This window comes from Schistocerca cancellata, chromosome 1, assembly GCF_023864275.1.
Source record: "Schistocerca cancellata isolate TAMUIC-IGC-003103 chromosome 1, iqSchCanc2.1, whole genome shotgun sequence".
In the NCBI taxonomy this organism is placed as follows: domain Eukaryota; kingdom Metazoa; phylum Arthropoda; class Insecta; order Orthoptera; family Acrididae; genus Schistocerca; species Schistocerca cancellata.
The window spans coordinates 347,600,153-347,625,732 of NC_064626.1; the positions used below are offsets into that span (position 1 = coordinate 347,600,153).

The 25,580-nt window shown below is 39.0% G+C and overlaps 1 protein-coding gene across 1 annotated transcript in view; it reads left to right on the forward strand.

The window, feature by feature from the left end:
- Positions 1–25,052, forward strand: part of LOC126173628 (adenylyl cyclase-associated protein 1) — a 195,173-nt gene extending 170,121 nt beyond the window's left edge. The window contains exons 8-9 of the mRNA XM_049920971.1: positions 9,867–10,010; positions 19,875–25,052. Of these exons, the coding sequence (XP_049776928.1) occupies positions 9,867–10,010; positions 19,875–19,958 (228 nt within the window). The 3' untranslated portion in view covers positions 19,959–25,052. The remainder of the gene's footprint in view (positions 1–9,866; positions 10,011–19,874) is intronic.
- Positions 25,053–25,580: the final 528 nt, after the last annotated feature.

Below are 25,580 nucleotides of genomic sequence, written 5' to 3' on the forward strand. Positions count from 1 at the left end.
GCCAGTTAATCAAGAAAATGCTACAGAAGAAGAAGAATTGGATGAAAGAGATATGAGCAACTACCGAATGTGGTCTCTAAGGCAGTTGTGGAAGACCACCATGAGCTCACCTCTCATAAGTGAGATAGCAAGAGAAGAGATACAACAGTGTATAGCAGCCTGAAATGTTAGACTGAGTATGCAAGAGAGAGGTCAGCCATAAATTTTGACCCCACATGTCAAGTGGTAATAGAGAATGCTGAAGAAGATATGTATCGTTCTTTAGGAGCAGTCTCCACCATTAGCTGATCACACCATGAAAAATGAACTCGACCAACTCGGACTTCCGCTGCAATTGTCAAATAATAAAGCATCTGACCAATGTGGGTACAACCAACTCCTCCATGAAGTACAATGCCACACAGAGAAACAGACATTTGGAGGAGAAATGACAACCTGTTGCTATGTTTCCACTGTGGATGCCCTGAACACCTTATATACTACTGAAGACAAGTGTTTGAAGACAAGTGTTTGAAGACAAGTGTTTGAAGACAAGTGTTTGAAGACAAGTGTTTGAAGACAAGTGTTTGAAGACTATTATGCCACAACAAATGAGCCATTACAACAGTCCTATTCACACCACCCAACTGCAAATCACTATAGTCAACTCGTGGGATGAAGCCGATCATTGTACCCAGGACAGGGTTGTTCCCCAAGATCCGTTAGCTATTCTCCATCACTGTACAGAGGTACCGATCTCTGGCATAGCCGTCAACTTCAAAAAAACTAAGTGATACGACCGTGTATGGAGGCAAGGCCTCCACAGGTGCAAGTTCTCCGTGGATGTGAGTAACTGAGATGTCAGGAAATCACATTGACAACATCATTGGTGGCCAACCTCTCCTGACTCAAGTTGAGGCAGTGGATTCCCTATCGTCATAAATTAAAGGAAACTGTTTCCTATGATCCATAATTTGTTGTGCTGAAGGTCACAAATGAGAAATACGTGCAGCCAACAGGAATGCATCTTATTAGAAGAGCTATCAGTGCAGAACATGGCATTCAAATTCATTGTTTTAGCAGACTGTAGTCATGATGTTATTCTGAGATGGGAAGTCTTGCAGGTACTACATGCAATCATAGACTGTGGAAGGTCAGAGCTCTAAATTGTGAAGCTGTTCCAGTTAGCATGCCTAATGAAGATTGCTCTGGGTGGGTGTTTGTCATTAAAGACATTGATATTCTGCTATCATCATTGAGATGAGTTCCAATCATCACTCGAGATGCTCAGTTAAACTGTGAAGCTTTTGTTGATTACAAAGAGCTACTCAGGATCACTAAAGAAATCTACATGCCACTGAAGATCATAATTGTTGCCAGGTGCCAGGGAGAACTTTGGAACACTAATTGTGAACAGGAGCCACAATTCAGCCCTAAAGGTATGTGCTTAAGGACAGTCGAACCAATCTAGGGGGGCTACTTAGTGTTACTGACATAGAATTGTACTTCACTACTACCCTAGACAACACTGGGGAGGAACCTGCTGTAATTGAGATGGAGTGGAGGGGTGGCTATGATGTCAGGATGGCAGATGGAGCAGGACTGAAGCAGGGTAGCAGGCCAGTGGAGGCCCAGGAAGATGGAGATACCAAAATTAATATTTTCTTTTCTTCTCATACATTAGTACTGTGTCATTGTGAGCCAGCGACCATGCTTCCATTCCACAGTAAGATTGCTGGGTGGCTGCATCATGCTTTTGCTTAGCTTTGCTGACTCGTGTGCTCAGTGCATGCCACGCGACTCTGTTGTGTCAATCACACTGCGTCAATGATGCTCGAGATGGTTGGCAGTCCTGCTGTGGTAGCCAGCTCTGCGGTGGATGACTGCATCCTGATGGTCGTTGGTGTGGAGCATGGAGCGGCACCATCACTTTGATGGAAAACAGGTGCCCTGCAAGGGATGTGTCTCACTGCCCCCCTGGGCAGGAGTCTGATTGCTGCTGGAGGGAGCCTGGAAGGCCCACTGTGGTGTGGCACAAGTCCAGAGGGTGGGCTTAATCTTAGAAGCTGGGACTGCAACTGAGTCTTGATCTCATAACTCCTACTGGAGGCTCCCTGTCGTTCCCTCACCTGGTGTAGCACCCACATCCTAGTAGAGCTGCTGGGCTGCAAATGAAACCGCTTCAAAAATAACAGGTATTTTAAAACCTGTCTTACCAGTGTTCCTCTTCTGGTTGTGTTCTCGGCGACACCACTGAAACCTGCAGGTGGAGAAACCATTTTGCCTTTGCTGTGCATCATCACTGTGCTATGGATTCCATCGAGTGAGCTTGGCCTGTGTTACAATAATTAAACAGCTTGGTTGCTATAACAGAAATGATAACACTCTGTGTTCACCAGCCACTTGCAGCTGCTGCAATACTCCTCCATGTAGTCTTACAGATGTACTTATAAAATGATTGTAGCAGACACTACTACGAAACTGTGAGTAGGGTTGCCCTGACCAAAGAGCAGAGTTAGCAATTGATAGCCTTTCTGCTCAATTTTCAGATGCTTTCAGATCTGGTGCAGAGAAAAAACAGACCAAGCAGCCCATTAACACTAGGAATTGTACACCAACTAACCAGTACTCACATAATGTGCTGCCGGATGAACGACGGACAGTCCTGGAGGAAATGGAGAAGATACTTCAAGGTGACATCAGTGAACCTTCAATGCGTCCTTGGTCCGCCTCTGTGGCCCTTGTGAAGGAGGAGGATAGCACATGGCATTTCTGTGTTGACTGCTAACAACTGAACAAAATCGTGAAGAAAGATGTCTATCCTTTGCTGCACATTGATGACACTGTAGACTGCTTGAAAGAAGCAGCGTATTTCTCAACTATAGACGTTTAAACAGGCTACTAGAAAACTGAGGTTGACAGAGAAAGATTGCATTCACTGCTCGCGATGGCCTCTATGAGTTATACTGTTTGGATTGTGTAACGCACCAGTCAACTTCGAACATATGATGGACGAACTTCTTCGACACTTTAAATGGATGATGCATATTTGCTATCTGGATGATATCGTTTTTTCAAGGAACATCTAAGCCACCTGACAACTGTGATGAAATGTGTTCAAACTGCTGGGCTGCGTATAAATCTGAAAAATTTCCTTCTTGCTGCTCAAGGAATAAAAATTTTGGGACATCTAGTGAATCCATATCCATGAAAAAATAAGAGAAGTTACATATTTTCTGACTCCTTGGCACATTCATGATGTGAGATGTTTTATTGAAATGTACTCATACTACCAGCAGTTCATTAATGACTAATACGCTAATGTACGTCCCGTGGAAGAACTACTGCAGGGAGACAGTAAACTTTTCTGAAATAAGGTGCCAGATTGATCTTTCATCGTCCTTGTGGAAGCACTAACATTTTCTCCAGTCCAAGTATTGTATGCTGAGACTGCCGAGACAGAACTTGACTGAGACACTAGCAATTATGGGATAAGGATAGTTCTAGTGCAAAGTTAGGAAGTGGTTTTCAGAGTAATCTCAAGCCTGAGATGAACTACTCTACAACCAAGAAAAAGTGGCTTGTTGTTAGGGCCATCAAAGAGAGCTGGCCACATTTGTTTGCCAAATGATTTGATGTTGTGGTGGACCACCAATCCCTGTGCTGGCTGAATAGCCTGAAGGATCCATCGGGTTGACTAGCAAGATGGGAACTGAGGCTTCAGAATTATGATGTCACAGTGGTATACAAAAATGGGTGGAAGTGCAAGGCACATGGATGAAATCTCAATTATTTCTCCATTAAATGATATTGCTGCTGAACAGAAGATAGGCCCAGCACTGCAGAAAACCATAGAAGCCTTGAAGAATGAGGAACGGATCAAAGGAGAATTCCAATTAGAGCTTTGTGTTATAGAAACTATGATAGAGTGGGGCCAAATGGTTGCTTATCATCCCTGCTCATCTACACCCAACTACACTGAAGTTCTTCCACTGCACTGCAACATCTGGTCACATGGGATTCATGAAGCCCCTAGGCGGAATCAGATGTATCTATCACTGGCCAGGACTCTACTGATCTGTGAGATACTACGTGAGCCACTGTAAGCAGTGCCAGCAAAAGAAGCATATGCCACAGTAACCTGTGGGGCATATGGTACCAATCTCGCATGCAGCAGCGCTATTCCACTGAATTGCTGTTGACCTTGATTGGTGGTCCCTAAGGTCAGAAAATGGAAAATTAATGGATAATTATCTACACTCACAATGGGTTTCTTTGCAAAGAGAAGAACAAGGGCTTCCTAGTTTCTGTGTTGACAGAAGCTGATTGGTGAACTCATGTTTTTCATCTGGCCGTTACCAACCCCAGCAATCTAATACAGATTCTTGCACATGTAGCCATTATGAAGTGACTGTTGTGCTGTGTTGTGTTGTGTAGTAAAGTAATGCACCTCTTTATGTGTGGTGAAGCAGTTCTTGGCCTATCACAGGCAACGCCAGATACTCCTCCTGTTCCTCAGAGAATGACAATGGTACACATTACGGATTGAAGCAAGAAAAATAATTAATGATGTCACTGAATATAGTGAACAACAGACCAAAAATAGAATTGCTCCACCCTCTCTCTTAGCTGACAAAATGAACAGTAACTTACAGAGGGGCAAGCTTCAACTCTGTGAGAAGGATTAACAGATTTTGTAAAGACAATCAGGAAATCACCAGAAGCTCCTTGCAAAAACAGGAAAATTTCAGTTAAATTTTTGAACTTGACAGTGCTTTGACACTGCCTTTCCCTTTGTCTGAATTTCTTAAGTAGTCATGTATGGCAAGTTCTGGTTGAAAATTACAAATTACTTAAGAGGAGATGACTCACCAAAAGTCATAAGGACTGCATTGTGCTGGCCCACGGTGTGTATACTAGGGTGAGATGGGGTTGTCAGGTCGCAGGTCGGGTAGGGTGAGGGAAATGGAGAGAGCAGGAGGCAGGAAGTGTGCTGGGAAGTGGCTCATGGGAGAGTGGGGAGTGTCTCTGGGCTAGCTAGGGGTGCAGGTAGAGGGGGCGGTGGCAAGTCACATGATTTCACAGACTAGGGTGAAGGTGTGAGATAACAGCACACAACTAGCTGATGGGGGGGGGGGGGGGCAAATTGGGCATGGGATGGTGTGTGTGCACGGGGGAGGGGGGCAGCGATTTAACTTAGGTTTAGGCCAGGAAGGTTATGGGAATGGAGGATGTGCTGTAAGGATAACTCCCCTCTGCACAACTCAGAAAAGCTTTGGGGTGGGGGATCGAGATGATCCCTGTGGCAGGGGATTGTGAGTGGGAGTGGGATAGGGATGGACTAGGATGTTGTGGAGGTTGGGTATGCATTGGAATGCCCCCATGGGAGGGATTGGAAGTACCTTGGGTAATATCCTTTTGCCATTCCCATCCACAATACCCTGCCACAGGAAGATCCAGATGTAAGTCCTTCCCAGTCGACCCACTCAGCACTACCTACTTCAGTCCCATCACAGGTTCGTCCTACCCCCATGAGAGGCTGGGCCACCTATGAAAGCAGTCATGTTATATACCAGCTCTGCCACAACCAACCAGCTGTCAACTGGAATGAATGGCCACTGACAAACTGTTGCCAAAAGCTAGGTGGACCACCCAGTGGCACAAAATGCAGCAGAGCACAGGACATGCAAGATTTCAATGAATGAATGAATGACTGACTGACTGACTGACTGTGTGTGTGTGTGTGTGTGTGTGTGTGTGTGTGTATGTGTGTGTGTGTGTGTGTGTGTGTGTGTGTGTGTGTGTGTGTGCGCCATCCCCTGTCCTGACAACCCTGCCCAATTTGTGTCACCACATCAGCTGGTAGCTGGTTGTTTGCTTTTATCTCACACCCCAGTCCATGAAATCATCAGTGTCTGTCACATGCCCCCTATACCTGCACACTAGCTAGCGCATAGACTCGATTCCCACGAGCTGCTAGATGCTTTCCACCAACCCACTCCTTCCCTCTCACCTCTCTCCATCCTTCACCTCACCCCGCTCTGCCCCACCCCACCCCTGTACACTCACCATGGGCCAGTAAAGAGCTGGCAATCGACTGAGCACAATGTATGCATATGAGTGAGTGAGTGTGTGTATGGGTTTGTGTGCATGTTTTTCCTACAGCTAGAAAAAAGAAGTGCATTCTGAAAGCTAGCCAAGTTCTGTACGTTTTGTTTATGTGTCTATAAACAACGCAGTGCTTCTGCCTTTGTGAGTTATCTCTTGTATTCCTAAATAATTTGTTATTTAAGTATTCATTTTGTTTGTGTGTGCAAAAGAATTTCTTGCCATGCAGTAGGCGACTAAAGCTGAAATAATGAAGTTGATTTTTTGTAAAATCCCCCTGTAGTTAAGACACTTGGTTGGTATGCTGAAGGTAGTTGGCACGAGTCCTGCCACATATCTTTATGTCCTTTTTTTTAAACACCATAATAGAAATGGTGGTTTTGAAAAGTCAATCCTTCCTCTGGGGACCTCTCCTTGTTACTTGTAACTATACAGTAACTGCAAATAAATCAGCCATATTTTTTGACTTTTTTAAAAATATCTACTGGGAAAACCGAGTTGGATACCCCTGACAGAGGTGTCTTGACACACTCAAACATTGACCTCTACATGGTGCAGAAGATTGCTCTCCGTCTGTGGAAACTTCAACTGGAACTCAAGGAAAAGATTGGCTGGACTTGGAGTATTACGTCTCTATAAAATATTTCGCTGTCCATCTCACTCATGTGGGTTGAAGTGGAGAAATAAGAGGTCTTTACTGTTAGAGCACGGAGACATTATTGATTGGCAGTTGCATTTTATTGTAAAAATGAAAAATATTAAGGAAGCAGCCACTGAAATATTCCATCTGAATGAAACTTGGATAGACAGTAATGTGATGGTTGGTAAATATTGGCGGGAGAAGGATGATGTCAGCATGATGGGGTGGGAAACGCACTTTTGAAAGACTTATTATTGGAAGTGTTGTATCAGGTAAGGGATTCATCAGGGATACACAACATAAATTGTGAGCTAAAGCCACAAAAGGTGATTAACGTAGTCAAGTGAACTCGGGGAAACTTTGAAAGGTGGTTTGCAAATATGATTCTCCCAAATCTTCCTCCAAAGTCGGGTACTGTGGTGGACAGTGTTCAATACAATAACAGACAGGTGGGGGAAAAACACCCACACAGTATGATACGAAAGTGAGTATGTTGGAATGGCTGCAAAAGAGACATGTTGCCTGTAATGAGAGCATGAAAAGCAGGCCCTGTTCACTTTAAGTCAAGAACATAGACTTGCAAAAAACTAATGACTAATGAAGTGGTGAAAGAGAGAGGGCACATTGTTGTCTGCTTGCCACCCTACATTTATGATTTGAGTGCGGCAGAACCGGCACGGCAAAAGTAACACGGTTGTTTAGGGAGTGTATCATTTCAGGGGACATGTAAAAGACAACCTGTTAAGGCTGCAAATGAATCCCTTCTGTCAGTAATTGATGACAGCTGGGAAAGGGTCCTGCAGGAAGGTCCAACAAGTGGAACAAGATTAGTGGTGGTGCAATGGTGTTGCCAAACTATCAATACACAAAATCGTTATTCATACTGCTGACTCAGTCAGTAGCAAAATAATTAATCATGCGCAGGGACTGATTCTGAGTTACTTATGTGTGTATTTACTCATTCTTTTTTTATTCCATTGTGTTAAGGTTTACTACTGGTTCTTTTTAATTTCAAATTGTTCTGAGAACTGATGTGGAATTAGTAGCAGCAAGCACCAGTATTCAACATGAAACAACCAGTTTTGATTTCACAAATCCTGTGAGCTTTTATTACCCCATCTTGGCTTTTACTTATGTCGATTCACCAAATGTAGTGGTTGACAGCTGTCGCAGGAGCAGCAGCATCAGCAGCAGCTAACAGATGACACTGTCAGTGCTGCTTGGAGCACAGCTTGTATGTAAATGTAAATATGTTGCCAGCACTGTGTCATGTTTGTTAGGAACACAGCTTGTATCTAAACGTAAATATGTTGGCAGCACTGTGTCATGTTTGTTAGGAGCTTGTTTCCTTCACCCCACCCCCCCCCCCCCCCCTCCCAGAATTCTTTCTTCTTCTTCTTCTTCTTCTTTCGAGTAGACTTGTACCTCAGCAACTATTTTGTTATCAAACCTGTGCCAACTGCCAAAGCTCCAGAAATTGCAAAGTGCCTTGTAGAAGACATCATTTTGGAGCAAGGAGCGCCCCATGTGAAGAACTGTGATCATAGATAAGTTTTCCAGTTGACACTAGTAAAAGAGTTTACACCTAATTGTGACATCATTCACTGGATGACAACTGTCTACCGTCCACGGATAATGACCTCACAGAACACTTTAATAAAAGATTGGAAGATAAGCTTTTGATGTATGTCAATGTCGAATGGAGATATTAGGATAGAATAGAGTCTGGTTGAAATGATAGTGGATACAATGTTCCTGGTTTAACTGGATGTATACAGGACGACTACATGAAACACCTAATCATTGGAACCATAGAAGCAAGTCAACTGATTTGCAGATGGACCATGGATACTCAGGAGGAAGACTGAGACAGCTAAAATACCAAACAGTGAGATACTGCACAGGAGACTTGGTATGAATTTTTATGCCTGTGCAGAAAATGGGGACTATCAGAAAATAGAAAATGTACTAGTTTGGGACGTTTGTATCCTTTGTCCATTGTCAACGTCACATATGAAGTAGAGGATTATGACCCTGCATTGAAGACAAAATCACAGAGACATTGCCCATGTCTTCCGCATACAGATCAGCTACGGTGCAGAGGCACAGATCAATGATGGGGACTCCTCGTTCAAGGAAACTGAAGATCATGAAACTTTGACAGGAGTGCTACTGTTGCTGCTTAATAAATTGAAGAGAATGTAATAACATGACTAAAACATGAGGATCCAACAGTGTTGCTATACAGATGACCATTGACAAGTTCTAGATCCAGAGTGCTGTAGTTGACTGCAATGAGAACTTCTGAAACAGTGGGTCACTGCTTGTCCAGGAGAGGAACAGTGCTGTGAAATGGTGGCGCACACATTGTGACATTGTAGTTAGAGACTCTGGCTGGTGTGTTGCTGGTTGCTAGTTCATATCCGACCACCAGCAGTCATTTTTATTTACTGTTTATCATTACTGGTTGTGAAATACCTTATGTTTGTACATTGTGGTATATTCAATGTTTATGTAAATAGATGCATCCTCCATCCAGGAAGTCAGTTCTGTTCAAGCAGTTCCTTGTTGTTCATAAAAAAAAAGTTGCTTTCAGTTTTGTGTTCTGTGCTCCATTAACGGCCTGGCTTTTGGATTTTGACTTGAGTGTGATTACAATTGGATAATATTTAATTTCTGGAATTATTTTTGCCCGAACCAAAAATGACATCACTCCCTATATTGTATATGAACTGTTGCAGACCATTATGATTACTGTAACTAAATAAAGACTGTAACATCACTGAAAATTAGAGCATTTGATGTGGAACAAAGATAGAACAAACAGTGACATCACTAATGTGATCCTCTATGTCCCTCCCTATTTAGTATTCATTCTGTACCTCCCTATTTAGCCATTAACCGCTCAGTGTCATGTATACTGAATTGCTGGTGTACTGAGTAACAGATTTTGCAATTGTCTGCCTGTAGAGTATTATGTTGTTGTTTTTGTTGTCATCATCTCTTCTCACTAGAAGGTATAATACAAAAAGCTTCCTGACAAAATACAAATTTCCTTACTGTATTTCCTATTACATAATAAGCCATTCGAGTCTGGATGTATTCAACTTATATTAATGCCTGTCTGTTACTTTTAAAGGTGTTAGGTAAAGTACCGACAATAACCATTGACAAGACTGATGGCTGCCAAATGTACCTTAGTCCTGAATCACTGGATGTTGAAATTGTCAGTTCCAAATCATCAGAGATGAATGTAATGGTGCCTAAGGGAAATGGTGACTATGTAAGTATATATGTTGGTTGTATATTAAACACAGACTTTTGTTAAAGGGTTAATGAATATAGACCATTTCAGTTATCCCCTCTGAGCTCAGAAGAACAATTACAATTGTAGTGTTCTGTGTAGTAGAGTTCATAATGCAATATAGCTCACAACTCAAGAATTTTTTGTAAAGATGTGAAAGTATTTAAGTTACATTAACACATCAGTCCAGTTGAATTATCACTTATTTTCGTTTTACCAACATTTCCGTAATCTTCCCAACAGGTGCTACAGCGGAAATTGTATAGGCGTTTCTTATGTACATAGATCTGACTGAGAAGTTCATATTCAGAAACACTTGGTGTCGATGTCTTAAAATCTCAGTTCACAATTAAACTGATATGGGGGCAGGGGTGGCTTTTGGCAATGAGAAAATTTCAATTGAGTGATTATCAAATTTGGAGACTTGCTTAACAGATGAATTTGATGTGGTTTTGAGCACTTTTTATAAAATACTTAATCCTTTGAGTGACAAAATGCATGTCAGCATGTACTCTGTGGAAATAGTAACGAATAAAACTCCTTAACTTATTTCTAAATCCAACATGAGGCGTGGAGTGGTAAATATTCATACCAATGAATCAGAAGAAAATAAATTATACATGGTAGTTAAAGTGGCATACATATTTACCAAGGTCACTTAAAGGGTTAATATACAGTTTGGCCCAAAATTATAGGGTCAACATTTTACGTATTTGAGAACTATGCTGATTATTTGGAGGAAAAGGCCCAATGTTTGCAACTGAATAGTTCAGGCACTGTTTGATCATGAACAAGCAATATGTATGAAACATATTATAAAAGTTTTCTGTAAGACAAATAGTTGCCTGCCCCAATGAAGTTGATGAAACTAACTTGAGAAACAGTATCAATTGTGTGTGATGTGTCCATGATAAAGATTATCATTGTTTACAATTTGTGACTTGTCCATGGCAAAACATTACCCGCTACAGGAACCTGAAGGAATGCAGTTAATGTATGGATAATGGAAGGAATGCCAGGAAGAATGATCAGATATACAGGGAAAGAAGCAAAAGGCATCAATCATCCTGATTCTAATAAATTTCTTGCCTTGGGTAGACACAAAGAACTCGATAATTGGCCATCAACTTGGCAGTTATCACCTTGAACAGATGCTATAAGCTTTAATTGTTGTTAAAAAGTGCAAGCTACTAGTAAAGCACTAAGAAACTAACTGGACATTTCCAACTACTAGCTTCTCGTTCAAAGTACTTAGCTTAGGACACCCTACTATCTGTATAATTGTGACCCAACTGACGACACCATTTATAACTTTGTCATATGCAATTTCCAGCAGCCGAGATAAGCTTTGGACCCAGGAATAAAGCTAAACTGACTCAGAGCTTGATACTTCGTCTTGGGGGTTATCAGGAACACAAGTATTAGTTAAGGGTGTATACAACCTGGGACAAGCGGGAGATCTGGGAAGTTTTTCATCAGGAAGAAAACTGGGAAAAACCGGGGAATTTTTTAGAATTCCTAGAGCTTTTCATTGTTTTAGTTTTCAGTTAAATTTTTGTAATTTTGGCTGTTGAGAACCAATGCTCTAACAAAGGATATTACTGTGTCCTGCCACGGCAGAATAATAGTGCAACAATAAAACATGAAAGAGAGGAAAAAAATAAATAAATAAAACTTAAGTTGCAAGGGAAAAGCACCATATACAACAACAAAACACAGTGCTCATACAAGCTGTCTGGCAACAGCAAAATGTGTCAAAGGCCTTAGGAAGACTGTGCAATGCTTCAGAACAACAAATTGCCTGTGATGAGCGTGACGTCACCATTGTTTACGTTAGATTCGTCTGAGTAGTGCGAGCGGACTCATGGGCATGCACAGTTGAGTCATGTGTGAGTAGTACCTTCTCCCACTTCTGCCTACGGAAGTGTGGCTGTTAGCTGTACAAACAGTAGCAGCTAGCAGCCAGATACTGCCCAGAAAAATTTTACTGGCGTGTGCAAGCTACCAGATTCACACTTGCACAACAGGCCCTGATCAAGGGGGTGGGGGCAAACCGGGGTATCCACCCAGGGCAGCAATTTTGGGGGGGGGGGCACCAAGTTCATATCTTGAGGAAGAAAACATTGTTTCACAAAGCATCTAGCATCCAACACACATTGGTCTATTGATTATTCATATGATTTTGAAACATGTCCCTGTTGGTTTTTGAACATTTTTGAATGCATTCTAAGTTGATTTCCAAATGAATCATAAGTTGATTTTTGAATGCGTACATAGTGTGCATGATTTCCCTGCTAGGGGAATCCCCATCGCATATATAAATAAACTATCTTCCAGACAAAAGGTGGCAGGGCTACTATACGAGGTAAGCAGAGTAAAGCAGAACGGGTGAATGCCTATTGCTGTTTGTATATGCGGTTGTCTGGGTTTGCAAATGATAAGTGTTGTTATAATTACTAGTGAAATCCATAGATTCAGACTACCAGAGTGGAGAATAAACGACTAACAGGAATAGCAGGTAAGAAAGATTACGTATTATCTTCTTGGTGTCTCCAAGAAAATGACAGAAAATTTTTGGCCAGACCCCTACACTACTAAGGGCCAGCTGTACAGTCTCCGGCTAGCAGCCGCCTAAGTTCTATTCTGGGAGTAGCGTGGACAGCACGTTGTACTAACATGTAATAATGCGTAACCGGAGAATAAATACAGGATAACTAAAACTAGTGATTGTGACAGGGTTAGTGAAGTTAATCGAAGAATAAGTTTTCACACTGACAGGAATAGTTACAGAATTAGTGATGACAAGATTGATTATTAGAATGAGGGAAACGGGGACATCACACGAATTATAGAAGAATATGACGATTCCAAATTTATGTAAAAATTTCATACTACTACTTTTGGATCTCATGCTTGAGAATCTGGAATGTATGAATGAAATGTGAAACTATTTTATAACATAAAGCTTTTTGCTTTTAGTTGGCCTAATAGGCATTTGATATTTGTATTTCATGAATTATGTTGAAATGTTATAAAAATGACCATTTATGCTAAAACAATCTCATTTGTTTGGTGTGTGCGATGATTGCTGCAATATTAGACAGGCCTCTTGCATTTTGTCTAGCAGACAGTGACAAATTACATGTAATCAGATTGAGGAACCACACCAGGCTTGGGTACTGTTTGTATTAACAGCTTTTACCATATTAGATAACGACATTTCGTTTTCTTCATGCAGCAAAACGTTTGATGAACTTTGGTGAGGTAATAGATTCTTTCCCAGAAAGAAAAGCATGCTCTGTAAAGCTATAGTAAGATTAGAGAGAGAAAAATGCTAGAACTTAAGGGTTGAAGAAATGTGTACTGCTTGCTTGTCTCTTGTCTTCACTGGTTTTATGTACCCTATATTTAATCTTATGTCACAGAAAACAAGTTATTAGCTAATAGGCAATAAAGAGTGAAAATTTTCTGAAGAGTACTTGTTCTCCCGGTTACAAATAAACCCAACCAGTAATTGCAAGTTTTTTTTAAAGAGGGGCAGGAGAATCACCACAGGACATTTTAATTTCCACTGTCCTGAAGATAGTTTGATGGCATCCATTACAAAATACGAGGTGTGACAATAAAGTAATGAGACTGATTTTCTTTGCAAGATGTGGCAACCTTGCAGGCTCGCGTAGGCACAATATCTTTGACCTTGGTCTATAAGCTGCTTCTAGTCCAAGCGGCACATCAATGCAGCTGCTCACTTGTGAGTTGTGCTGTAATAAGTTAACACGTGTTTCTCTCTCTTGTCACGGAAATGGAACTGCAGAATATTGCGAAATGGTATGCCATTTCTTTTTGTGTTAAATTGGATGAAAATGTGATGAAAACTTATGGTAAGCTTCAAAAGGCTTTTGGAAAGGAGGTTATGTCAAGTGCTCAAGTTTTTCGTTGGCATAAAATGTTTAGTGAAGGCAGAATGAATGTTGAAGATGTCGACCACAATGGATGACCATCAACCTCACAGACGGATGTCAACTTGGCCAGGGTATGTGAACTCGTACGATCTGATAGAAGATTACCCGTGAAAATGATTGCGGAAGAACTGAACATCAATCGAGAAATGGTTTGTGTAGTAATAACTGAAGATCTTGGTATGAGAAAGATTTGTGCAAAAATTATCCCCAAAAACCTCACACCACAACTGCAAGAAACACGGAAATCAATCCAGAATTGTTGAGCCGTGTTATCACTGGTGATGAAAGTTGGTTTTTTCAGTATGATTCAGAGACAAAATGCCAAAGTTCGCAATAGTGCTCAGAGGGATCATCCACACCGAAAAAAGCTTGTATGTCAAAGTCAAAAGTGAAATGCATGCTTGTGTGCTTCTTTGATTCCAAGGGAATTGTTCATAAAGAGTGGGTGCCTCCTGGACAAACAGTTAACCAATATTACTACAAAGAAATTTTAGAAAGACTTCATAAAGAGAGTTCTTCGGGTTCGTGCCAACATTACTGATAATTGGATTCTGCATCACGATAATGCGCCATCCCATATCGCTCTGTCAGTACAGCAATTTTTAACCTCAAAACAAATTTCAGTACTACCGCAGCCACCTTATTCACCAGATATCGCTCCATGTGACCTTTTTCTATTTCCAAGAGTGAAAACGTTGGTCAAGGGATGCCATTTTCAAACAACACAAGTTGTCCAAAAAGCTGTGATGAGGGTCTTGGAGGATATTACAGAAGGTGAGTTCCAGCATCAATGGCAGAAGTCCAGGAAAAAGTGTGTGTAAACAGATGGGAACTATCTAGATATATTATTGCCTCAGTTCGAAAATATCGTTGGTTCGGGTCTGATGGTGCAGAGCAGTCAGAATTGTTGTGGGGAGGTGGGTAGTCTCCACATGCCTCGTGTTTACGTGTAGTAATTTTGCTGTTTCCTCTTCGTTTATTGTTCTCATGTCAAACGAATACAAAACGGATTGCTGTGCCAGGGGCTGTCAAGTGAATTAAAATATATTCACATAATTATGGAAGGCTGAAATATGTTATTAGTTTCAGATTTTATTTTATTTCCATCTCTCTGACAGTCGAGCATTAATCGACTTGCAGAACAATGAAGTTATTTTTGTCGATTTGCTAAATAAATTTGGCTTTTATTAATCTTTTTCCCCTGAGGCAGTCAATTTATTTAAAACGAAGTGTTTAATTCCCCACTATGGCTCACAAAATTCCGATGCTCTTGGAGTAACTTGTGATGTCATGTTTCTTTTGTGACATAATATAAGATCTTTCACACGTATGAACATGCTGGCTTCCTGCGTCATTGTAGCTGCTTAAGTGTGGTGTCTCCTGTTACCTGGTGCTCTATGGCAACTGCTGAAATGAACCTATATGTAACAGGTTGTGGGAGAATATTGCAAATGGTTGTTTGAAAAGCGTTACTTTGAAAGTAAATTTCCCTTTACGCAAGATGAACTATGTGTGAGAATGTATGATGAATTAAACTCCCATTTAAAAACCAACTCTTTGAGAATGGCCATTTACGAGAATTTCGAGCCCAGAAAATCAGATGTTTGTCGTTATTAAAAATTTTACTGGCACATTTGTGTGATGTATCTTAAAATGTAACACATGCAAAAAAGATCAACATTATATGTAAAAGCTTAACTTCTCTTGCAGCTTATTAATCTTAGAGACCAATATTATATGTGAAACCTTTGCTTTTTTTGTAGCAACACTACATAAATTAATTTAAACCATTAACTTTTCCTATTTGTGTGTTTGCACTACATAACAGTGGTATTGCAATTGGCTGACTACCTCACATGTCCTACGCTCTGAATATCCGCCGTCATCGGCTGGTGAGATCACGTGATATGAGCTATGACTGGCTTACAAAAGCACAGCACAATCTCGATTACAATGCTTTAAAAAGTAACATGTGGTGTTTGGTGGAATTCGAATTTATACTTCCTTAATACAAAAATATACAGCATACATGTTGCTGCACCACAAAGATCTTTCCAAAAAGTGATTTCCGCCCCCCCCCCCCCCTCCCCTCCCCACCCTCCATGCCCCACCAAGTTTTGATAAGTCGTACAGTTCCTAGGAAAAGTATACTGTCACTTAACACAGAAAAAGTGTATTTTCACCTGGGAGGAAAGTGCATTGTTAACCGGGAGATCTGGGAAAAATCCCCTTGTCTGCATATACACCCTGTAGTTGTGTCCGCCGCTCGTGGTCTCGCGGTAGCATTCTCGCTTCCCGAGCACGGGGTCCCGGGTTCGAATCCCGGCGGGGTCAGGGATTTTCACCTGCCTCGAGATGACTGGGTGTTTGTGTTGTCCTCATCATTTCATCATCACCCAGAAAAGTGGCGAAATTGGACTGAGCAAAGGTTGGGAAATTGTACGGGCGCTGATAACCACGCAGTTGAGCGCCCCACAAACCAAACATCATCATCATCACCCTGTAGTTGTATGAATCACTAACATTTTGATAACAAACAGAGGAGATATTACTTGGCAAAGTGAAACGTATTCCACCAGTAGCAGAACTAGCTTGTTCGCTTGACTAGATACAGCTACACTCCAGTTAAGGTGGTACACATTGTTAATAGATAGTTGGTTATATTGTTAGCAAAATTAATTAATTAATTAATTTTTTTTTTTTTTTTTTTTTTTTTTTTTTTTTTTTTTTTTTGCTGTGGAAGGGAAGTGTGATGGAATGTGCAAGCAAAATATGAGGCATACCTGCCTTGACATTGTGGATAAATGTGTTATTCAGCAAGAATTTCTGTGCTTTTATGAACAACACAAGGAAATAGGAACATTGCTAGAACTTTACAGCTTGTGTCATATAGAAGTGGTAGCTAGTAAAGAAACTCTGACAAGAGGAGGGCATGTGGTCAGAGATGGGGAACAGAGAACTGCCTAAATAATGGAACAGTTTAAGGTAAACAGTGTCTTATTCTAGAAGGAATCATCTTAGTTGGCTTCCAGTCAAAAGAAGTGATTAGATGAATTTAATTATGATGAATTAAAATAACTGCAGTCTGCAAAAATAGCACTATAGCTTAATATTTGAGGTCGCAAGCCATTACACTGAGTTTCTAGGTTCAATCCTACTATAAAATGAATTCTGTCTTTTTTTTTTATTACTTTTGCTCTACTTTCACTTTTGATGATACCTACAAACCACCTTAGTTGTGTTGGTTACAAAATAGATTATGAAGGGATAAAATTAAATGATTAATGACTCAGGAGGTAGGTACAAATTCATTTATTACTAGATGGGTACCTTGCCTTGTCCTAGTATGTATTTAAGTGATTAATGGAAAATCTCATATAAAGATGTGAAACAAATACTAACAAAAAGATAGAGGGACTGGCCAGTACTTACCTCAGCTCAGTACAGCTGATAGATGACACAAACAACAGAAAATTTACATTTCCCTCTGACAACCATGCCTCCATCCTTGCTACCCTCCCTGTTTACCTTTCCCTGTTGCTTCATAACCTGGGTTGTGAGTAACTAAATCTACTTTCCCTTCTTCCCTTTTTTCCCCTCTCTCCTCCCTGATGAAGGAACAAAGTTCCGAAAGCTAGGAATGTAAATTTTCTGTTCTGTTTTGTTTTATCTATCGGCTGTACTGAGCTGAGGTAAGTACTGGCCAGCCCCTCTATCTTTTTGTTAGTATTAGTTTCACTAGTACGTATTTATTCCAATCTTCTATTAGTCCATCTCCTCATTCCCCTTCTGTCACCTTCTCCCCCTTCTATCTTCTTCTCACCCCCCCTCTAAACCCACCTCCTCCTCTCCCCTCCGTTCATCTTCTCCTCACCCCGTACTCACTCCACATTATCACATACACTGATGGTTCTTCCCCCCACATTATTTCTTTTCAGATAGTAATAAGTGTACCAATTTTGGATGAAATCAATCGAGGGATTTAGGAGGAGCATTTTACCCGGGGCTTTGCTTGCGCACACACACGTCACATGTATTTAATGTATTTCACGCATAGTTGTATACATATTTCACTTGTATCTCTCGCGAATTTCGCTATTCGGTTTTGTTTTCGTGAAGCTTAATGTTTACAATGTCATATCTCCTGAACTGTGTGTCATTTAATTGTATAATTTTGCATGTATGTTCAGTTCTATATGTGGATACTGTCTGCAACTGTGTTGCAAATAGATTTGTTAAGGAAGAAGTAATAAATTAAAATGTTGCATCTGATGCTCAAGTTTTAATGCGTGAACAGTGAAAATGTAATAAGCAATAAATCTTCTACATTTCATAATTTTGTGTGTGTGTGTGTGTGTGTGTGTGTGTGTGTGTGTGTGTCTGTGTGTGTGTGAAAGAGAGAGAGAGAGAGAGAGAGTGAGTGAGTGAGTGAGTGAGTGGTGTTTTGGGGGGGGGGGGGGGGGGGGGGGGGGTTGCAGCAGTAAAATTCTCTAAAGGTTTGAAATCATTTTTGAAGTTGGTTGCACGTCACTAAGTGCTCTCACTCTCAAGTATTTTGTGAATACAGTATGGCTGTTTGTATGTCATGAGCTACCCCCCCCCCCCCCCCCTCACACACACACACACACACACACACACACACACACACACACACACACTCGCATGAGAGGTAGGGGGTTCTTACCATCAAAGTGGTTCTTTCCAGACAGTAAGTAACACATATAACAAGTTACTGCATATACTTGAATAACCCACACATTTTTTCCCAAATTTGAGGACGATTATTCAAAATAAGGTTAGTACTGCTCCGCCTCCAACAATAGATCCCATTATATTATTGCATTGTTGTGGCCCCAGTCTGTGATGCGTCAGTAGCATGTTAGAAGTGAAGTATTAACAATGTCTTCAAAGATGTTAATTATGGCTACGAGTTCTCATTTTCGCTTGTACACTGCTAAAGAAAAACTGAAAATTATTGAAGAAGCCAAAAAGTTAGAAACCGGGCAGCTGGAAGAAAGTACAATGTGAATGAGAGATTGTATTCCGACTCGCAAAAAAAACTATGGCTTCAAGAAACTAACAGTAATCACCGAGCAATCCACGGCCAGAAAGTGAAGCATCTGGACCTTGAAAAAAATATTAGAGAAAGGCATATTAGTGAAAGCAAATCCGAAGGGGTGGGTAGACAATAACCTTGTGATTGACTGGGTGACACATGTTTGGCAATGTCATCCTGGTGCATTACTGAATTTATGTAACATGTTGGTCGTGGACAGCTTCCACGGACATAAAACTAAGGAAGTGCGAGACAAATTACAAAAAGGGAAAACTGACTTGCTCATTATCCCTGGAGACCTATCATCGATTCTAAAAACACTAGATGCGTGTATAAATTCAAAGCTGCACTTAAACAGCAATGCACTGACATACAGACATGTAGTGTGTGGCAGCACCTCACTTGTAAGTGTGTGCTGTTCCACCTTCCCTTCTTCCCTTGTGTAAACATGATGGGGATGCCACACTGGCCAGGTTAGCAGTTCGGTTTGCCAGGTAATAAGTAAAACATAAGTTTGTATCACTGTTTATGCATCATGCACAAGGCAGAGAGAAGTTAGGTGATACTTTTGCCAGCCTCCCATTAAAGAATGCACTCAATGATTGTGTTTCTTCCTCCATTTTAAATCTAGCTTCCCTCTTCTATAATGTTGTGCACCGACTTTGTAATTCATTGCAACATGAAGATATTGGTAGACTAATAATAGTTTGTCAAATTATTTGAAGACTAAATGTGAGTGATTTAATAGTTTCTTTCTTGTATATCCATCAGCTGTTATTGCATATTACACTGGCTTTAAATGTCTACTAATTTGATTTGTTTCAGGCGGAATTCCCTGTACCAGAACAATTTAAAACTACTGTAAGCCAAAAGGGGTTGCAGACCATTGCTGTTGAAAATAAAGGATAAACCATTTCATTAGATGTAGAAATATTGTGCAATCATCATAAATCAATATGCAATCATTTTTTTATCTTCATATTAAAAATAAGTGACAAGAATGATAGATGCAAGGAGTACAGTATATGAACTGTTAAAATTTGGTGTACAGGATAATTGCTTGATGTGATAAATCTACTTTTTAGACGTTTCTGTGGCTTGAAATTTGTATAATTTTTGAAAGCCGTAGAGAACAATAACAAGCAACTGAGTTTATGTATATATATTTTTAAGAGTAATGAAAGTCTTACTCTAGGGTTTCTTATTACATTATCATGAACATTAATGCAGAACAAGGAATTGAAATTTGTCTTATGTTAAAAATTGGAAATGAAGTTTCATTCATATTTTCTATTATAAAATTTTACTATAATTTGCTATTGTTGAATGCAGATAGAAATAATTTTCTCAGTAGACTGAAAGTAACGCTGTTATGACTCCTCTGCAGACAAAAGTGTGAGAGTTTTCCCTGTTTGTCTTCAATAGTATTTCAATGCAGATTGTTGATTATTATTTTTTTGTGCTACTTGTCAGTTGATAGTGTGTGTCACTCTGAGAGTTAAGATTGTACTTTTGAACTGTCAGAATTATTGTGCAAGTATCATGATGCTGGGTGTGTACAGATTTTTTAATTTTTACAGCTGATAAATTATTTTCTTCTTATTAAAGTGGTCACATTTTTGACACATCATTTTTGAAAAGATTTTTAATGTGTGAATTATGTCAAATCAATAAAGCTGTACTATGTATTATGTAAATGGTGCTATTTTTTAAACAAAAATATTGTCTTTTCTACTATTATGGGTGCTAAATTTGTAATTAGCATTTATACAGTTTCATATATTTTCATATTGCCTGTTCCATCCTTTTATCTGAGCAGCAGTCATTTTTGTTGTCATACTTATTATCTCATTGTCAGAAAGAAAATTGGTTTGAATTAATCGTATAGTTCATAATTTTGTTTATTCACTGGACATTCATTTCTTCTCTAGCTATTTTACACCTGGAAAATGACTCTTTTTACCTTCTATTTTAGTTGCGTGGAAAATTTCTGTGTATTACAACATGACTATATGTGTTAAGCTTTTCTTAGATATTTTGGCCATAATTATTGAAAGTGTTGAAGTTAATAAATATCACTTGAAATTTATTGTATCATTTACAGCAGCCAATATTGTGGCTTATGGACATGTGCATTTGCAATGTAGATATTGTTTTCTATGACTATTTTAATTTGAAATCCAAGACAGACTTCATTCTAAATTGATGAATGTGTAAAAAAGAAAAGAAATAAGATTTGCATAGTATTGTAAATTGTTGAGGTTGCACTAGGTTTTTTAATACTTGCTGATGTTTGTCTCTGTCCTGTGACCAGAGGAGTATACAACAAAAGAGCTTTCTAAATGAAGCATGTTATGATCATGTGAAAATAGCAGAGGATTGGCAGTGTTCCAGGAAACTAATATATTGAATAACAATTGAAAGAATGATTGTGGATAAACAACTTTTTCAAGGTGCTGCTGCAGAAGAAGAGAGACTAAATGCTAGTGTGTGTGTGTGTGTGTGTGTGTGTGTGTGTGTGTGTGTGTGTGTGTGTGTGAGTTATAAGAGAATAGCGGGAAGGTTAAGAGAGAACTGCACATTATTTGAGGGTGTAAGTTTTTACAGATGACCTGAACATTTGATGGAGTTACAAATATGATAGTGAAAAGTCCTGAGTGGAATGCAAATTCCATTAGATGGAGTTGTTATTTACAGACAGTTGCAGTTTCTTGTTAGTTAGTTTCACGTTCTGTTGATCATTTGCACAGTAATTCTTAATTATGCGAAACAAGTCACTTTACATACACATCACAACTTAATTTTTAAACGTTGCTACATGTTGAACTTCTTTTTAAAATCTAATGTGCTTTATGTCCACAGTGTTGTGGATGTTATTTTCAGTTAGCAGAGTAAAATCTCTTGTATATTTTGTAGGATACACCGTCACCAAATACGGTATGCTTAATATTGTGGGTTATCCTGCACATCATTACATTATCACATATCACATTTGATGTTCCTTCCACCACAAGTAACAATGATAATGCCAGCATCTCTTGCTCAAAGCAAGAGACAATCAGGGATAGTATGGTACTTACAAAATACCATTACTAACAAAACAGACTGTTCAAAATGTAAATTCTTATACATTTTATTAGATTTCAATGATTATTAGATTTGGACCAACTTTAATCAATTGTAATTATAGTTTCTGGTCACCTTGCAAATAGTTACATGACACTGTAAGTCTAATCTACCCCTCCCCCCTTTCCCATGTGAAAAAAGGTGGTGTGTGTGTGTGTGTGTGTGTGTGTGTGTGTGTGTGTGTGTGTGTGTGTGAGAGAGAGAGAGAGAGAGAGAGAGAGAGAGAGAGCACTTCATTGGCCCAGTTTCCTGTTACCTGGATACTCTGTGCTTTTCATATACCACATCCTGCAGTCAAAATATCATTGGGTAATCCCAGTCTTTTATCCAACTCTTAATGACAGTGTCTTATTCTTGTTTTGGGCAGGAGCATTACCTCCATACCATGCAGGTAACACATCAACATCTGCAAATTTTGTAAAACTATGCACTCATTACCTTCATTATCAGATCTGCAGTTATTCACCAAACTTCCAAATAAAGCAGTTGCTTGGATTCAACAGAAAATAATATTTATTCTGCTACATCTTTTGCAAAGCGTACTTGGAATACAATTTTTGTTCTTTAAATTTTTGCCATCATTTAGTACATAGATGGAGGAAATGGAGTTAAAATCTAGCATTCATCAATATTAATGCTGACATACATAATACTTGATCTCAGCTTGGGCTCTTCTTCCTTCAGCAGTGTAAGCTGATAGCACTTCAGAACCTTTGAGGAACAACCACTTTAATTTATTTATTTTATTTTAGTCATTATACTTCTACCATGAACACATTCTTACAAGAATGGTGTAGAAATATCAATGGAGCACTGAACAGATGACTGCCAAAGGTTCCGATGTCCATGACTATAAATTTGGGATCCTGATATATACAACATGCTAGAGTTTCTTCTTCCTCCCAAAAATATTTCGATATATGAATAACATAGCTCACACAAACAACTGAATTATAAAACTAACTGCAAGTTCTCATGCTACTGGCATGAGAGACATGTTCTTCTGTAGTTCCTGCCTCTCAGCTGTAAAATTAGTGCTTCATCAAAACTAGATTTACAATACCAAATGAATTCCTCTGTGTCCAGATAATTATCGTGAAGACAGTCAACTTATTCCTGAACAATTGCTTTGTCTTAATAATAAAATCAATTTTAATCAGAAATCTTATTTCTGGGAACACTCAGCTACCACCAGCACACTATTTCTGACAGGATGATTAATTTTATTTGTATGGATTTGAAGAAAAAATTGAACTGTTTAAAGCACTCAGATTTATGTGATGACTCTGCTGACCCAGCATCTGATTTGCAAATAGCTGAACAAAACTGTGTAGCTACCTTTCACACGTAAACCATAGTGAAGCAATCAGGTTCAGTCATTTTCATTTAATTACATTTTTTTTTACTTCTGAATGTGCATCATAGACGGGAGTGAGTCAGATTATACTGCCTGTAATAAATCACACTGGAAATATTTCCAGGTGTAATGTTTTTACTTCCTATGTTAAGTGGTTTTATCCTTACAGGAACACTATACCTATTTTTGGAATACCATTTAGACATAACATAATACGGCCATGGTAATTGTTTGTATAATTTATACAGTGAAACCACCAAGGTCTATATTGCATGTATACGCGTAACAAAAGGAAGCGTTAGTGGAAACAGTCATAATAACCTTATCCATGAGCTGTTTAAGCTAAAACTGAGTTAATGAAATGTTCCACTGTTCCTGAAGAAAATTCAGTTTTAAAGAATGATGCAATAAATATTCCTGTGACAGAAATATAACTTGAAATTTAATGATATAAGCCTAATATTTAATAGGTCTCAAACATGAAACAACGAAACGTGCATTGTTTGACATACTACATACTATTGGTTTTGTGTAATGACTAAGTTATATTTGTGTCGCATCCCCCCTGCCCTGCCCAAAGTAGTTTACATACAGGAGATTCCAGAGTTTCTCACTTTTAGTGAATGCGGGTAGAGAGAATTTAATGTGTTCTTGTTCTGTTCACAATATTGTCCTTGTATGGGAGCTCTTCTTGGTTATTAACTTAAAATGAACAATCACTGCCTTCCATGAATGTGGGTATAGGCTAATTGTAATTAAAAATCCCCTGTGCATTTTCTTCGGTGGTTTTACTATATAAGCAATTGTATCAATATTTAGAACGACATATTTACTAAATAAAAATAAAAGCATTAAACACTAAAAATTCTTATTCATAATAACAAATATTAAATTTTATAGTGTATACCAAGAAATAAACTTCTGAAACTTAACTATCTGGAGTAGCATTTTTGTTCACATCTCTAAACTGTGTAGGCTACTACTTGTTAAACAGGATCATATCGTAACAAAAAGGTTATCTGTTTAAAAAGTTTTTTATAGCTACTTTTCCTGACATATTGATACATGTTGGCATAAATAATAGAATGTAATTTTATATACATTAAGCTTTTCTGAAAATTGTGTAAATGTTCAAAAACATTCAGAAAAAAGCTTAAATACTGTGTTCTACATTGATAATGTAAATAAAATTGTCACTATTATTAAATTTCTGCTACTTATCATATTAAACTGAAAAAGATGGTACTGTTTTATTTTTAGCAAAATTGGTATTTTATGCCAAGTATTTCTCGCAGTGGAAAGATTGCTGAATGTACTTTCAGGCATGATGTTTATGTGGAAACATGATTTGCTCATAAAATTTACCTGTGCACCTCCGCTGTGAGTCAGTGTTACTGTATATTTTCCTCAGCTTCTGCATTTAGTAGGTGTTTCACATATTTTATCAGTAGGGATTATTTTTAGATTGTCTTCTTTGTAAAATAATCTACAAAAAATAAATTTAAATTATTGATGATTAATATGAGCAACTTCTTATTTTCACAAAGATAATATCTATTAATAATAGTACTTTAGTGTTGTGTAAATTTCTTTTTGCTTAGCATAAATAAATGCAATTTGTTGTTGTTGTTGTTGGTGGTGGTGGTGGTGGTGGTGGTGGTGGTGGTGTGTGTGTGTGTGTGTGTGTGTGTGTGTGTGTGTGTACGTGTGTACGTACATGCATTCAGAGATTACAAAGGATGGTGTAACTAATGAGATATACACACTACAAAATACATTGCTACATCCTTTAGGAGTTTACCATTTCCTTTGATCAGTGATGTATTAAGTCATTTGAAGGAAATAACTGCCACCATCCTGGGAAATTAACTCAACACTGAGCTGGGTTGCTCGGCCTACGCATAAACTGTGACAAAGTAGACTGTCATACCTGATCCAGGATGTGCAGATGGTTTGAAGCTAATTTTATCCTACTGTTGAAACATATCTTCCTCTCTACCACATGTTGTTTTAGGTCATCATTGCCTCAAATGGTGGTGCTTGTTATT